The 16,953-nt window shown below is 31.5% G+C and overlaps 1 protein-coding gene across 1 annotated transcript; it reads left to right on the top strand.

The window, feature by feature from the left end:
- Positions 1 to 13,738: 13,738 nt before the first annotated feature.
- Positions 13,739 to 15,163, top strand: LOC105778058 (50S ribosomal protein L28, chloroplastic). Its single transcript, XM_012601638.2, has 2 exons — positions 13,739 to 14,027; positions 14,761 to 15,163. Exons 1-2 carry the CDS (start codon positions 13,829 to 13,831, stop codon positions 14,991 to 14,993), a joined length of 432 nt encoding a protein of 143 aa, XP_012457092.2. The 5' UTR covers positions 13,739 to 13,828; the 3' UTR covers positions 14,994 to 15,163.
- The last annotated feature ends 1,790 nt before the right edge of the window (positions 15,164 to 16,953 follow it).

The following is a 16,953-nucleotide window of genomic DNA, read 5'->3' as shown; positions in this document are numbered from 1 at the left end:
ATGTTGCTTTTGTCCATTCTATACTTTGAAAAGCCTCTTCTATATTAGTAGGTTTAGCTTCATCCATAGCTGCAACTAAAGCCTTGGGTACTTTTGGTTTAAAAATACCATTCTTAGATCTAATCAACATAGGATGAACAATAGATCTTGCTTGAGCAGTGGAAGTTGTTTCATTAACCCTCAAATTATCAACTGATTGTACCTCATCATTACACAACTCACATTTATCAAATTGAGTAGTAGAAGACACTATTTCATCTTGTTGATCACTTTGAGTAGCCAAACTTCATTCTGAGACACTTTAGTTACACTAAGAACATGCTTTTAGTCAATTTTTGAACTTTCAAAATGTTCAGATTGTTGGAAAAATCCCAGTTTGGAAATGATTTTCTTGCATAGCGGAAAATTAAAATTTTAAAAACTAACTCGAATTGTGATATTTATAGAAATAAACCTTAGACCGGATTCATACCTATGTTTTAGGATAAAAAAATCTTTGATGTTTTCTAGTTTCCAACCAAATGATCTTCTCCGCTATTCTCGTACCATGAACTGCTTCGAGTGTGGGCTCGAACCAATTAATTGAAGCACAAAACTAGAAAAAATTTTCTCTTTTTTTGGGGTGAAAACAAAAATTCTCTCTTCTTTAATAGAAACCAGTGAAATTGTTATTCTGAAAAAATATATATGTAAAATTTGAGAATAAAATATCTATATTTTTTGGGAGAATAACAATCTCTCAAAGTTGTATAAATAGCTGTACCAGTGCCCTTTATTTATAGGAAGAGAAGGTAAAACCCTTGTTGAGTTGTAATGGTTTAATTCAAATAGAAAAACAACATCCTACTTAGATTAGGAGAGGGTGCACGACACACCCTAGTATTCCTACTAGCCGTTGCCCATTTCATGTTACATGAGGGGTTTAAGGCCTCTCTCACATCGGGTTCAATTACGAGTACTTATTGGGCCTTTTTGACCTAGTACTTTGTAATGTGATCCAACCCAATTCAGTTTTTCTATTTCCCAAAATAAACGTTAATATTTATATATAAAAAAATTTTCTCATCCCTATTTTACCCCTAACAAAATTTTGATCATTTTACCCTTGGTAAAATTTTAACGATTTTACCCCTGGTAAAATTTCAAGAAAATATGTTTAATATTTCACAACTCAACATGTTTAGAATGATCAAATAGTTTATTTTCATTTTCGGGCTTCAAAACAGTCTAAAAACATAAACTAATTCTTCCAATCATTTTTTAAGTAATCCATATAGGATTATAAATTTCCATTTCCATTTTTAGAAACCTGCATTCATTTTCAAATGATTTCATTTCTTGAATGTTTCCCATTTCTATTTTTCTATTCATTTCGTTCATTTCTCTAATCAAACATGCAATTCATTTTCAATTTCAACGAGCTAGCGGAGGGACCGATTGGACATTTGTAGTTTGAGGCTCAAATGATTTATAATTAAGTTCTGACTTTTCAACTATTAATTATAAAATCATTTAGTCATGAAGTCTTTCCACTATAGTATCGTGATTGGGCTCTTCCCAACGACATACCATTACGAAAGTAAGTACTCAGTGCTCGTCCAATGACCTTATCATTAGTGTGTTACCCTCATAGGATATCCTTAATCTTTTTGGGATAATATTCATTCTCTCAATATGATCTTATTTTATCTCATGGTAACCATTACATATTTCTTCATGAAAAAGTAGGGATCAAGCCATCCATCACAAAGATGGATGACCCATGGCCACGTTTACTTTTCATCAACCATGTAATGCCAATGAGAGGATATCATTTACTCATGTTTTGGGCTATGAATTCCACTGTTGTGAATTACGCTACATACTGCAGAAGTCGTACACCTAACGCACTAGCTTTTGATTGCTTATCTGTTTGAACTTAGGCTTTTACTTTCATTAAAGTGTATAAGTCATACAAACATAGTCTGCTATCCACTCAAGATTTAGGTATGCCACACTATGAACGTCAAAAGTGAATAAATTCATAAATATATTCAAGATCTATTCTGCTTGGGTCCTTTCCGATGTAATATCAATTCAGTCAGTAACATCCATGTCTCTATCTTCTAGGAGTCATCCGCTCTAATGCCCAAGACAAGGCATCTTCCCAATTGGACTTGACAGACAGCATATTAGGCTTTCAATCAGTTTGCTCATTTTTTATTAGACTAATGACATGTTTAGGTTTATAGACTAATACAATATGTCTTTTTGTAACACGATTTGACCATGTAATACAGCTTAGTATCAGTTTAAACAATAGACAACTAATGAGCAACATTTGTTTCTATTTTTCTTTGCATGCAAAACGATTTGAGGAAAATAGAACAAAGTATATTAATTTAATTCATGAATAATTTTATTAATCAATCTGTTGAAAAAAATTACAAGTGTACTTAGATGAAAATACTACACTTAGGGCACCAAATCCAATAGAGACACTTCAATAACACCTTCAACAATACTTTGAGTAGAGGTAGTTATTAAATCTTCATCTGATATTGAAGTGACATTTGACACCCCCTATGACACAAGATGCACAATAGTTATTCTAGTCACAGCTTGAGCACCAGGTTGTGATTGAACCAAAGGAAAGGAACTGGAACCAACAAAAAGAAAACGATTCCCATCAAATACCATATGCCTTGAAATAAAAATTCTGCCTATATTATTGAGACACTTGTAACCTTTATGAACATCACTATAATCAATAAAGGTGCATGGTTTTGACCTATAGTCTAATCTATGATTATTATAAGGCCTAAGATAAGGGTAACAACTATTGGAAAAATGGGTTTGAAAAACGCAGCAAAAAATAAATTAAGGGAAAAACTAGAGTTCTAAAATTTTTTTTTCTAAAACAAGATCTTGGTTGTGATATCTAAAGTAATAAACACTTAATCAAAATTATACCTTTTCGATTAGTCTAGGATGGGTGCTTCGACCGAGTAATCTTCTCCGCTATCCTCCAGCTCACATCTACAGAGTGTGGGATCGCTTCAAATTAGAAAATTTTTTGCAAAAATTACTAGTGGGGTAATTTTATAATTTCTCTAAAATTTTGGGCCAAGTTGTAAATCATAAAAATATCTTTAGAAATTTTCTGGAATAATCTTTTTAGAAAATTTTCTTTCTACAACTTTCTCTTGAATTTAAGTGTCTGTAAATAATGACCCAAAGCTCTTTTTATATAGGGAGAGTTTAGAGAGTTCAACTATGATTAAACTTAATCCTTTAATATTAAATTAATATAATATTTATGATTAAATTTAATATTAAATCTTATTAAAATAATAGAATGTTTTAAATTTAATATTAAGATAATCATTTTAATATTACTATTAAGATAAGTATTAAATTAAATTTAATATTAAACTACTAAAATAATATTATTATTGGAATAATTAATCTGAAATCAAATTATTTGGTAAAGTCCTAGTAGGAGTGTAACTCTTCCACTACTCAACCACCAACGATCAACCGCCGCCGACCACTGGGATATTGCCGTCATAACCACCGGTACTGCCGTATCCAGTGATGCAGGTGCGATACCTTTACGGTACCCCGATCTGGTTTGGTCTGGGTTAGTGACGACCCAGCCGGTCCAATCTAGCCATCGGTTGGACCGTCGGCCCGATTTCACATATCGGGTTCGGTTCAACTAGTTTTTGGGTCTTGACCTCAGTTTTGGGCTCCCAGGCCCAATTTACGATATCAGGTTCGATTTTCAAGTTCAATTACCCATTGGGACAATTGTCTGACTTGAAAATTAAATTCCAAAAATATCATATTAATTTTAATTTATTTGATTAATTTAATTTTACTTTATCAAAATTAGTTTTTCCAAAAATCACTTAGATTTTCCAAATTAATTTTTCAAGAAAATTCTTTAATCAAATTCTCTAGTTGAACAATTCTCACCACCACCTAATTTAATTTCACATTGAATAAATTGACTCAATTAAATTATTCCCAAAGTTGTAGAATTTTTTTATGATTCATATGTAGTCTGATCGAGCTTTTGTGGAGCTAGCAGAAGGACCAACCGGACATATACAATTAGGCTCTAGTGATTGCAATTATGTCCAGAAGTATCATTCCAATAATTTGCAATTACTTAATCATGGATTTAGTCCACAAGAAATACCATGATTGAAAACTCCTTATAGTATATTATTTACGAAAGCAATTCATCCAACCACTTTGTCTAATGACCTCGTCATGTGTGTGTTACCCTCATATGATATCCTTAATTCCTTTGAGTTAAATTCGTTCACTCAATACAATCCTATTTTATCTCATTGTCACCATTATGTCTTCTTAATGATTAATATGATCACTGTCAACAAATGACTGTGATAAATTGCTTGTTCGAGAACAAGTAACCCGTGGCCATGTTCCATATTTATCAATCCACATAATGCTAATGAGAGGATATCATTAACTCTTTAATTGAGCTATGAATTCCACTGTTGCTAGTAAAGCCATGTCATACACAAGTCATGTACCCAACATACAGACTATGGGCTCGATCATCTTTAGAGTATAAGCTTCCATTTATATCAAAGCAAATGAGTTACATACGCATGGTCAGTGACTAGCTCATGATTTAGGTAAATCACACCATGAATGTCACAAGTGAATTAATTCACAAATAGATTCAAAATTAATTCATCTGGGGTTCGGTTTAATATATCATTCTACCAATGAATACATCTATGTCTCTACTCATGGAGTCAATTGCTCCAATAGCCAAGATTAGCCATCTCCCTAATTGGAATTATAGACGACATAATAGTCCTTTTTAGTATTTGAATCAAATGCTCACTTTGTTTCTTTTATGGGATTATGGACTCATTTAGATCATCTACTGAAGTAAGTTTCCTTCCTTGCCATGTAAACATTCTTTACAATGCCACTTATCTTTAGTTTGAACTTTAGACAATCAATGAGCTAATATTTGCTTGTCACAATTTCACTATGCATGCAAAATATAAAATACATAAATATAAAAGACATAATAGTGAAATGTGAAATTAACTTTATTTATTTATTTATCGTTCAAATAAATAGAAAACAATTATATGTTTATTACAATATGTGCACATTTCCCAACAACAACAACAACAATAACCAAATACCCTAAGATGCTTGTACTTTGGAACAACCTTGTGCAACATTTCATAATGAGTTTTGCCTTGAAGAATAGGTGTAGGCATCTTGTTTAGCAAACATGAGTCATAGAGTTAAACCAATCTCAACAATGTGCCAGTGTTACCTTTCAGCCAAGCTGTTTTGCTCAGAAGTATGTGGATAAGTAACATGCTGTTGAATTCTTGACTTTATCAAAATAATAGTGAGAGGTCGATACTCACTTCCCTAATCACTTTGAAATGTCTTGATCCTAGAATCAAATTGAAACTCAATGAACTTCTGAAACGTTAGAAAAAAATTAACAACTTTAAATTTATTATAAATAAGATAAATGTATGTCGAGTAAAAAATCCATAAAAGAAACATAATATCGACAACCTTCTGAAGGAACATGAGCAGGTCCCTACAAATTAGAAACAATAAATTCAAATGGAGCATTGTACATAGTAGTAGTGTAACATCCAATTATGGCAAGGCTAGTGTAGGTAAGAAATAGTCTGTTTAGTGAGGTGTTATCCGCCCAATTGACTCATTTGGCATATAGTAGTGGTCAGGGTGAAAGTAGGGACTTATATCAGAATGTGTGGTTATGCGAAGATGAAGATTTTGGTTAGCGTAACGGGAAAATATGATTTGAGATAACACCAATGGTTTTGAACGCCATGTTTGTCTAAGTTGCTGTGCTAGTTGCGTTGTAAGTATTTTGTTTATGAATCAACTTGATAGACTAATATGATATTTATTAGTTTGGATTCTCATTTATGTTACTCTTAGAAGCTGTAGACTATTAAGTAGGAAAAACTCAAAATTCAAGTGACACTTGTCGAAATGCAATAAGTGAGTTAAGGCTATATATGTTTGTGGAAAAGTCCTTAAGAGAGTTTTTTTTTCTTCTTGAATATACTATTCTTTGGTTCCTCTACTGTGACCCAATAATATTTCTTTCTCCGTAAACTAAAAGCTCAAAATCTAGAGTTAATTAGTGGTTATTCCATCCCTGAGTAAGTATTACCATTATGCATGTTAAATTCCGAGAAAGTAAGTCTGTAAGAGGTGCATGAATAGTAAGGTGTAAGTTTAAGGTTTTGTATAAGAATTGTCAGTGCTTGGAACAATGATATGAGGTATCTGAATAAGTTTTGTTGGTGCTCTTATGTTCTGAAAGCAATGTGGTGGTTGTTGTTGTTTCATGATGGAAGTTGGATTTGGAGTTCAAGATTTTGTCGGTGTGTGTCAGGTGAGTTTCTACTCTGACTCTTGCATGTATGCTGTTCATATTGAAATATATCTACATGAAAGTGATCAAATTAGAAACTAGAAATCATGGATAGTATAGTATGAATATGATACTTATATGACTATAGGAATAAACTTATGATTAGATTAAGATATAAGTTAGTCTGCTTGAAAATAAGTTCTATTGGATGCATGAATAGTGATATGAAATGTTGGGTCTAAAATGTGTCTATGTTCGTAGAGTCGATAAAGTGAGTCAAGTCACCGCGGTGGTAACTAAGAAAGTCCATCTGGACAGTAAACACGAAACTGATATGAAATTTTGAAGGAAAAAGTCCATGGCCGTGACACACTATGAAAAAGAAATATTGAACGACATTTTATCTAATGGGGTTCTCTGCTTGTCCCAAGGTGGTGATGGGCAAAACTCACTCAATGTGAGTCTAGGCAAATCCATATCGCAAACACAGTAGTTTTGGGGTGCTTAGGTGGCATCCTGTTAGCCTTCATGCCGTAATTTGATTAGATTGATTTAGAGCATATTCTATAATAAGGACTTATGGTGTATTCGTTATATCGTTTGCTTGCCTCTGATGTGTATCTTTGGTATTAACTGATGGTGTATTTTGTTTGGATCTTTGAAGTACTTAGTTCATGAGTATGAAATAAAGAAATCGATCATTGTATGGTGAGTTCAACATAAGTATGATTAGATGATAGAAAGGATAAGCTAATTGAAGTTGACTGAGAGAAACAAAATGTGTATAACTTTACAATATAGAGGAAGATGTTAGTGAACAACAATGGAAACTCGTATAGGTGAAAAGTGTCTGCCCAATCTGACTTTATAGGGTTTGACATTGAGGTCATGATAACTGAATAATATTGTCATTTGAAAAATAATGGTATTTTGGTATAATAATTAGAATAATATTTGATAGAAAAGGAAATTATTGGGTCAAAAAGGGATGTAATATGACTTAAGGAATTAGTGAGAATTGAATGGCATAGGTATCCATCAATTGCGTAAGTAACCACCCATGATTATTTATTTGTGATAGCTATCTTGAGCCAATCGAATGAGAGAAGTTATGATCAGTATGAAAGGGTTTTGGGAAAAAAGATAGTTCATAGATGACTAAGCAAGGGAAGCGAGAAGAAAAGTATGTTAAGACTATAAGATAGCTTGATAGATTGAAGACCTGATTCAAGTAAGAATGCAACAATTGGTGTACGTGAATAAATCTGGAATTGTGATGGTATTCGCCCAAGTAAAGTAAATGAGTAATAGAGCTCACATTATATTAATATTAGCCAAATGTACTTCGACTTATCTCTCACTAAGTTCTTTTTAACTTATTCATTTTGTTTTATATTTCAAGCTTTATAGTAAGGATGCACTTGAGGGAACAATGTCAGGACTACGCCAAAGAAGTGGCATATTAGATTTATTATGCATATAGTGCTGTTGTGGAGTTATTGCGTAGTAGGTTAAATATTATGAATTGTATCCTCCATTTAGTTTTGTTAAGAATGATTCATTTTGTCTAATTATATTTATTTAAATACCTTGTTGATATATTGAAATTTAGTCTTGAAATGCATTTAAAATTAGGATTGTTTTAAATCATGGGTTGTTTGCCAAATTTTAGTGTAATTTGGTTATGTTTTCTGTGTGGTAACAACTAAATCCAGATTTAGTGAATCGAATCGGGTTTATGGTGTTACAAGTAGAATGATGAAAAACCAACTTGTGTGATTTTCTTTCCTGACAAGCACAACACACTGTCTTCATTTTAGACTCATCAACAACTATATTACATGACTTAAAAACTTCTTGAAGTGTTCTAGGTGAAGGATGTCCTCAGTGCCTATTCCAAACTTCAAGTTTATTACAAGAAGAAGAAAAAGAAGTACAATGATGAGAAGTACTATGAGGAGATGCCCTCAATTTTGTATTACAAACATTACTGATCAACACATTTCTGTTTGTTGAAGAAACACTTGACCCTAAGATGGCTTGACTTGAAGAAAATCGATACAATCCATCATGAATGTAGTCTTTCAACAAAATACTCCCTATCTTGATATCCTTCACAAAACAACAATTGGGATGAAATTAAAAAAAGAACATTGTTATCTTTTGTAAACTGAGAAACTGATATTAAATTCTTGAATACAATAGGTATATGAAGAACATTATTAAGATGCAACAATTTATTTCCACTAACAATATGCCCCTTACCAATATAAGACACTGATACTTCTACTCTATTACCCATTAACAGATTATGCTTACTTGTATACTCTATAGTATGACTGAAATTATTAGCATAATTAGTCATATTATGTGTGGCACATGAATTAGGATACCAAGCTTTGTCTCCATCATTAGAACCTTTGACTATCTAACATCCATATCTTGACTGAAATTGAGAATGTTCCACAACAAAAACACTACTTCCTACTAACAAAAAAACTTCCTAGCTGGGGCTCCATACTAGACACCATAGAACTAGTTGCATTGACAAAATTTCCCTGACTAATAGCCACAGAAGAATACTTAAAATAAGTAAAAAATATTACACACAAGGTTGCACAAAACCCTGAAAACTCATACCAAACTAGGATTACACGTAACCTTGAGAATTCACACCAAACTGAGACTTGATCAGTTAAATTGTGATAATTCACACTAATTTTCCCCTGGTCCATATTATTAGCACCATAATTAGAAAATTTTGTAAAGGTATGATCAAAATGCCCAAATTTGCCACACAACTAACATTGAGGTCGATTATGAGAAAATCGACCACGCTAATAACCACCTCTACCTTGATAACCACCTCTGGGCTATTGATAACCTCCTTTATTGCAATTGCCTCCATAACCTGTATCTTTAGATTAAGATACACCATCATTTTGTTGTTGTTGAACCACATTGGTATGCATAGGTACTATAGAGACAAATTCTAACTGTCTTGATTTACAATCAATTAACATCTCAACAAGAAGATCAAGAAATATGTTAGTAGCATATATAACAGCATGAACTGATTCATATTTAGCTGAGAGTCCAACAAGAACTGCACTCAGATGTTCTTTTTTAGAAACAAAACTACTTGTAGTATCACAAATATTTTTAATTTTGGACAAATATTCTTTAATGGTCATATGGTCATTCTTTTAGGAATGTAGAACATGCCTCAAACTAGATATCTTTGTGTTTTATCTAGTAGAAAGTCTCTTGTCAATAGTGGGTCATACTTCAACGCTAGTATTAAAATCAGTCAAATATGCAACACTTCATCACAAACAGTGGATAACCATGATGTTAACAATCATTCCGTTGTCGATATATAAAAAATTCTAGATTTTCAATCAACATATCATATTTACCTACAAATTGAGAAGGAATGGTAATAGTTCTTTAAGTGTACCCAATTAAACCATAACCTTCAAAAAACAACTTGATTTGATGTTTACAAAGAAGAAAATTGTTCTCATTTAGTTTAATAGTATCATGTTTGAGAAACTATTGTATTTTTGATGCAACAATACAAGAAGAAGGAGCAACTGAAGGTAAACCCTTATCAGACTAAGAAGTCACTTGCACACCAACTTAAGATGGATGATTGATCATTGTACTGATGTGAACTAGACCTGTCCGTGGAGTAGTTTCGACTTTTGGAGCCATCATTAAAACATCAACATGAAATCAACAAGTCAATCTTTACACATCGAACAATCATAATAAGAAGAAAAACACTAACTCTAATACCATTTTGATTATCGCAAACGAAATGAAGAAAACAAACAAGAAACAAAAACATGGTCTACTTATTTTATTGAATGAGACTCTAACATCACAATAGAGATAAATCTAGGTATTTATATAAGAGGTCAGAACTACTGAGTTTAACCAATGCTAACAAACAATCCTACATTGATTTACTTAGCTAGCTAACTAAAGAAACAAATTACAACCATATTAAAAAACTATAACTAACTATGATTAACTGACAGACTAACCAACTACTAACAATTGAAGAGTGTTAATAGACAATAGTTTGCTAACTCTACTGATTACTCTAATACATGTCAAACATTAAATATTATATTAATAAGATTAAACAATTTTAAAATTTAATATATACCATTATCGATAATATAATTATATTTAATATTCAATTTTACTAATATATTAAATGGTTTTATAATATAAATGGATAAATTTCAAAATTATACATGAAATTTGATTCAATGTGCAAATTGATATATAAACTTTGATTTGGTACAATTATACACATAAAACTTTGATTGTGGTTCAAATATATACATGAAACTTTGATTGTTATTCAATCATGCACATTTAAAGAAATAAATATATTAATTTATTTTAATATTGGATAAATATAATTATATGTGTATGCAATATATAAACATAAAAAATTATATCAATAATTACGTTAATAATTTGTGAGAATTTGATCAAATCAAATTTTTATGTATAAAATTGCACAAAATCAAAGTTCATGTATAAAATTGAACATTAAACAAAAGTTTAATATAATTTTGAGATTTATCTCTAATATAAATTTAGCATTTACCAAATTCAATACTGAAAATTTTAATATTTAATTTTCAACATTTAATTTTTTAATTTATCAAATAAAATTTAAGAGATTAACATTCTTTATATTTTAATTACTATTATTATTTTCTATTTTAATTATAAAACTCAATTCAAAATTTATGTTATTTTAATTATAAAACTCAATTCTTATTTTAATTTTTATATTATTATTTCAATATGATAATTGTTTTATCACTAAAATTTCTTTTTAAAAATATTTATCCAAATAAAACAAGGGTAAACTATACCCAATGACACTAATGATAAACTTACATTTTGGTTACTCAGCTTCAAAAAGTTACAAAATGATCACTAAACTATTTGAAAACTTTCATTTAACCCACTAGATTGTTAAAATTATTGATGTATAGCCTTCTTTGATCACACCGCCTACAACAATCAAAAGCTCTTCTTCCCCTTTTGTTTTACAATTTATGTTTTTTTTTTCATGAAATAACTTTGAACATTAAGAATCTGCGAACTAAAATCTAAACAGTTTTCTTCTCTGATCTCTGACATTGATAGTGAGATTTACTTGCATCTAAGTTATGTTCTACTTGTCAATGGGTACTGATCAAGTCTACTAATCATTGAATTGTCACTTGGAGCTCATTAGCTGAACTTAAAACAAAAAAACCTTAGCAGCCTAATGATTTAAATAAAAATTTTGAATAATTTAATGACTTAAATGAAAACTTTTGAATAGTTCAATAATCATTTTGTAACTTTTTAAAGTTAAGTGATCAAGATGTAAACTTACCTTAGGTTACAATTACCAATAATTTAAATTGATAAATTTAAAGTCCTATATTGATACAATAGAATCTCAAATTCACAAACTCACATATGCTTCCATTTAAACTACCACACATGTGCGACCTGTGGATCAATCCCATGACCATAAGATGTGGTGAACATCCTCAGGGACGGATCTAGGGTTTTACTTCAAGGGGGTGAAATTTCTAAATCCAAATGACCTTTTTTTTAAGGCAAAAAAGTGTCAATTCTTCTCGAATATTTTTTTCTTATCAAACAAATCGATTTAATATTTTTAAAAAGTATGAACGATTTAACTGTAAAAAAAATTAAAAGAAAAAAATCACACTATATAAAATTAAATATTTCTTTTCAATATGCAAAAAAGAATAATACTATGCTAAAAATATCATAAATATCAATATAATTCCATAATCAAATTAAAAAAACTTGGCCTTAGTCCTATTTCTCAATACTAGGCATCCTAAATTGCACCATCCATTTTTTCATAAGATTGAATTCATTAATGATAGAATCTGTTGAAAATTCTTGAGCTATCTCTTTTTCGATTTATGCCACCAAGTAAGTTGAAAGAAAATCATCCTCCATTCTGTTACGAAACATTGTCTTCACAATTTTCATGACTGAAAACATTCTTTCGGTTGTTGCAATAGACATGGGAAGAGTTAGCACTGGACAAATAATTCTATCAAGAATAGGATAAATATTTGACTTATTTGTCTTAGCTAGCACTTGACACAACTCAACAACTGTAGAAGCTTCCTACAACTTCGTACTTTGATCAGCATCAAATTGAAAATGCTCCAATTGAATCTTCATGTGTAGCTTTTCCTACTCCGTAAAATCGTCCGAATAAAAATCATTCATAAGCTTGTAGATATCTTCCACCCGAAAAGTTTTGTAATTATCGAGTGGATCCAAAGAAGAGCTAAGAACAAGTAACTCCACTACCTTATCATTACAGCGAGAATTCATTTCTGTTAACAATGAATATATCAAATTGATAGTGATGCTCAATTGTGAAGTTATTTCTTTGGATGTGAGACCGACCTCAAGCAACTTTATACGGAGCACTTAAATTGGGGACTTCTATCTCACGATCTTTACAAAATAACTTCACTTTCTCAAACAAAGGATCTCACCCATGTTCTCCGGATTTTTGGAGAAGTGTTTTAGTTGGTGACATCAACTGCACCGCGTTTAGTATATCCTACGATTTATACTGTAATGCTTGATAGAAATCATCAATGACTCCAAGCATCTCAATTATGAAATGCAAGATAAAAACAAATTCAACGGATGTCATTGCATCATATATTCCATCAGCTTCACTCGTTTGAGTAAGGTTGCCGAATTTGATGATATCTTGTAATACAACACATACAGAATCAAATATCCTCATCAAGCTATTAAGAGAAGCTAAATGAGATCCCCATCGGGTATTGCCTGGACGTTGTAGAGTACCGACTTGATTTTTGGGTCAAATCAATTAATTTTAGAATTTGACTTTAAAGTTCATATTAGACATCTAAGTTTAGTTTTTCAAGCTACATCATACATTAATATTTGACTATTATTATTATTATTATTAAAGTTATATAATTAAAAACTGAAAAATACTTTGTTTATATAAAGTATAATCTTATGATTTAAGGGAACGAATTATACAAAATACAATTTAATTAAGGGGTCGATTGTTATATAATATAGACACTAAATTTAAAATATATGATAATATATATATAAAATTTAAAATTCTAAGGACGGCTGCCTCCCACGCCCCAAAATCCGGGCGCCCCTCAAAATACCAACCTGATCATCCTTGACCAATATACCAAATGCTAGGTTGAAAACTCTTAAAATTTTAAAAATAAATTCTCATTAAAATCATTATTCCTTTTAAAAAATAAAATCATTATCCTAGCCAGTATCCACGCAAAAAAGCGGTCAGACAAAGAGAGAAACGGGTAGACAGAGAGAGCAACAATGGCAACGTTGGCCACTTTGGGAACTACTTCACTCCTTAGGTTTCAGAAAGCAGACCCCCTAAAGGCAAGCCCATCTCCACATCTTCTGGGTTCTCTCTCTTCTCAAGTCAGTGGCATCAAATTATCCTGCAACCTCCCTGACGTGGCACCTCTCAAACCCATATCCACACCTTTCACTCCTCTCCAGCCTGTTGCTCGTAAATCCTTCCTCTCTTTTCCATCTTACTCTTAATATTTTTATTTACATTTCAGTTTTTACAATTAAGTTCCTGTGCTTTCAATTTTGCTCCTTTCTAAATGTTTCTGTTTCAATTATGTAAAATTTCATTATGGTATTGAAAAGAAACAATGTTGTAATGCAAGTGGGTGATTTTAGAAGGCTTTTAGTGAAAAATTCAAATAATATATCTGGGTTTGTATACTTGAATGCAAATTTTAAATGAAAATGTCAAATTGCTTTGTTTAAGTTGCATTTTGGAAAAGATTTAGAAGACATAAATGCCAATCTAAAATCCTTGAATTGTCTGCATTTGAATACATGTATATATATTCATTTTATTGGCAACGTCCTTTCATTACATAGCATGCTAATTCTAAGCTTGAACTAGATAAATTAGAGTTTATGAAAGTGAAATGAAAAGTGATGTGTATTTCTGTTGGTATGAGTGATGAGTTATGTTATCCAGACTCTTCATTTTCTCTAAAGCGCCTCTGTCCTACACCTGTATGTGAAGCGTATTCGGACATGACTAAAGGACATAAGTTGAATATACTCGAACATATATTTGTATATGGCAATCGTCATTAGGCCTAGATAGCACTAGTGATTTGGATGTCACTATTTTGAAATAATGGAACGAGCATTTGTTGATTTAAATTAGAGCCAATGAATAGTTAACAGTTATTCATATGTTGATTGATCATTTTCAGGCAGAGTATGCCCTTTCACTGGAAAGAAGGCAAACAAAGCTAACAAAGTATCCTTCTCGAACCACAAGACAAAGAAATTGCAGTTTGTCAATCTCCAATACAAGAAGGTTTGGTGGGAAGCTGGTAAACGCTATGTAAAACTGCGCTTGTCGACCAAGGCGTTGAAGACCATAGAGAAGAACGGACTGGATGCTGTTGCTAAGAAAGCTGGAATTGATCTTCGCAAGGAATGATAAGGTAACCTAATTTTTAAATTCAGGTTGTAGTTTGAAAACTATTTTCGAAGAAAACAAAATCCTCGTTAAGCCTTTTGCTAATTCTGAGTCTTTTTCCCTTTATTTTGATTTCTTCTTCTTTAATGCAACTCCTTTTGGTTTAAATGAGAATATCATGATTCTGATTATTGCTCTTTAGTTGTTGGAGGATGAGGCATAAATTACAGATGTAGGCATACCTAAGATTAGAAGGTTTGCTTGGTTAAAGATCAAGATTTAAGATAACTGCATGTAACCAACAATTTTTTAGTGGTGCCGAACTCTACCACCCTCACCACCTCCTTAACAAATCCGATGATCCTAAGTTGAGTTTGCCTCTAGTGAGTGAACCTGGAAAAAAAAAAGCATGGAGAAGAAAAGTTAGATAAGATTGGAAGGAAACCGAGTAAGAAGAGAGGCATGACCGTAAAGAAACAGGATAAAAAGATTGTAAACCGCACAATCTCGGGTAGGGGTTCTAGAAACCCAAAAAGAATGATTGAGGAAGATGTGAAAGCTAACTAGAAATTAGGGAAGTTGTTAGGAACTTGTCATCCTCATTGTTTTTCATATTACTCACCATATTTCTAACAATCACATTAACTATCAACACATTTAATAGGTAAATGATTAACTCCTATTATCAAATATGATGCCCCACATGCTTGTTGGATAGGTTATTTTGATTTGATTAAAGATATTTTTGATTGATTTTTCTCTAGAATTACACTTGTTTTCATCAAATAATAGTAACATGCATGCTGTCCGCCATTATAGACAAGCTAAGAACATGTTTATACAAAATAACGACAAAGAGAATTGATTTGTTTGAATTGTGCATATGTAATATGTTTATAATAAAACAAAAACTTGTTGCTTGAAAACAAGAGAATTGATTTGATTGTAAATGTTGGGATTTGAATTTTGGACGTTTGTTATATTTTATCTTGTTAAAAGAGAGAAAAAGACTTGTTCATGAAAAATATGGTTTATGGAATAATTTTATATTTATACTTAAAATGAAGATTATAGTAAGACTTATGACTCAAAACCACCGTATTTTTGTCTGGAAGTTGGCCAATCTTGGAAACTTCCTGGAATTAATTGTTTCAGAATGAAATAAGAAAAAACTGCATCATCTGATTACTAAATCAAATACTTTACAACAACCACATAATCAAACCGTAATTTAGAATCCAAGTATATATTAGAGAATATCAACATCAAATTTTGCAAACAAAATCCATGAGCAATGGGAAAATTCCCAAGTTTTTCTGACAGTTAAAAGAGATGAGTGTACGGCACTTACCAAGCCGCCTAGATTGCCTTTCACGTTGGTTTTATTGTCCATGTTCAAGGTTTATGTCTTGTTGCTATTTTTTTCGATAATATTGTCTTCAAGAGTGCAATATACATATTAAAATGTTTGACTGAATTTAAGGTAATCCTTTCTAACTTTACTTCTTGACCAAACTTGTTAAAAATATGTCAGAGTGTTTGATTTTTGAAAGTCATCCAAATTAAAGAACGGGGGCAGCATAGTTTATACCTTCAACCACTAATCGGTAATAAATCATGTAGAAAAAGGTTGTTCCTAGGAGAAGTTAATTGTTCCAACAATATCTATATCACGGATGCTAGGAGTAGAGAGAGTGGCACGAAACAGTGGTTGCAATGCAAGGCTCAGCTGGCAAACCGAACTTGGCTTCGCAGTGTCTATAAATACAGGACAGCAGCAGTCTGCCCAAAAAGACAAGATCAGGAACAACATTAACGCCACGCCAATATTCTATTAAAATGACACACATTATATATATATATATATATATATATATATATATTAAAAGTCGGATCATGTTTTTTTCTACTTAAAAAAGAGTAAATTGATTTCTATAAGTTAGTTCAAATAGCAAATTGATCATTCTGTTAAAAATTCTAT

The sequence above is a fragment of the Gossypium raimondii genome, chromosome 10, assembly GCF_025698545.1.
Source record: "Gossypium raimondii isolate GPD5lz chromosome 10, ASM2569854v1, whole genome shotgun sequence".
Taxonomy (NCBI): Eukaryota; Viridiplantae; Streptophyta; class Magnoliopsida; order Malvales; family Malvaceae; genus Gossypium; species Gossypium raimondii.
This window is presented reverse-complemented; position numbering and strand designations above follow the sequence as displayed.

Bases quoted from the DNA above. Each gene is read 5' to 3' on its own strand.
- LOC105778058 (XM_012601638.2), top strand. From the start codon at position 13,829: ATGGCAACGTTGGCCACTTTGGGAACTACTTCACTCCTTAGGTTTCAG. The intron at 14,028-14,760 runs GTAAATCCTTCC...GATCATTTTCAG, and splicing joins TCCTCTCCAGCCTGTTGCTC to GCAGAGTATGCCCTTTCACT.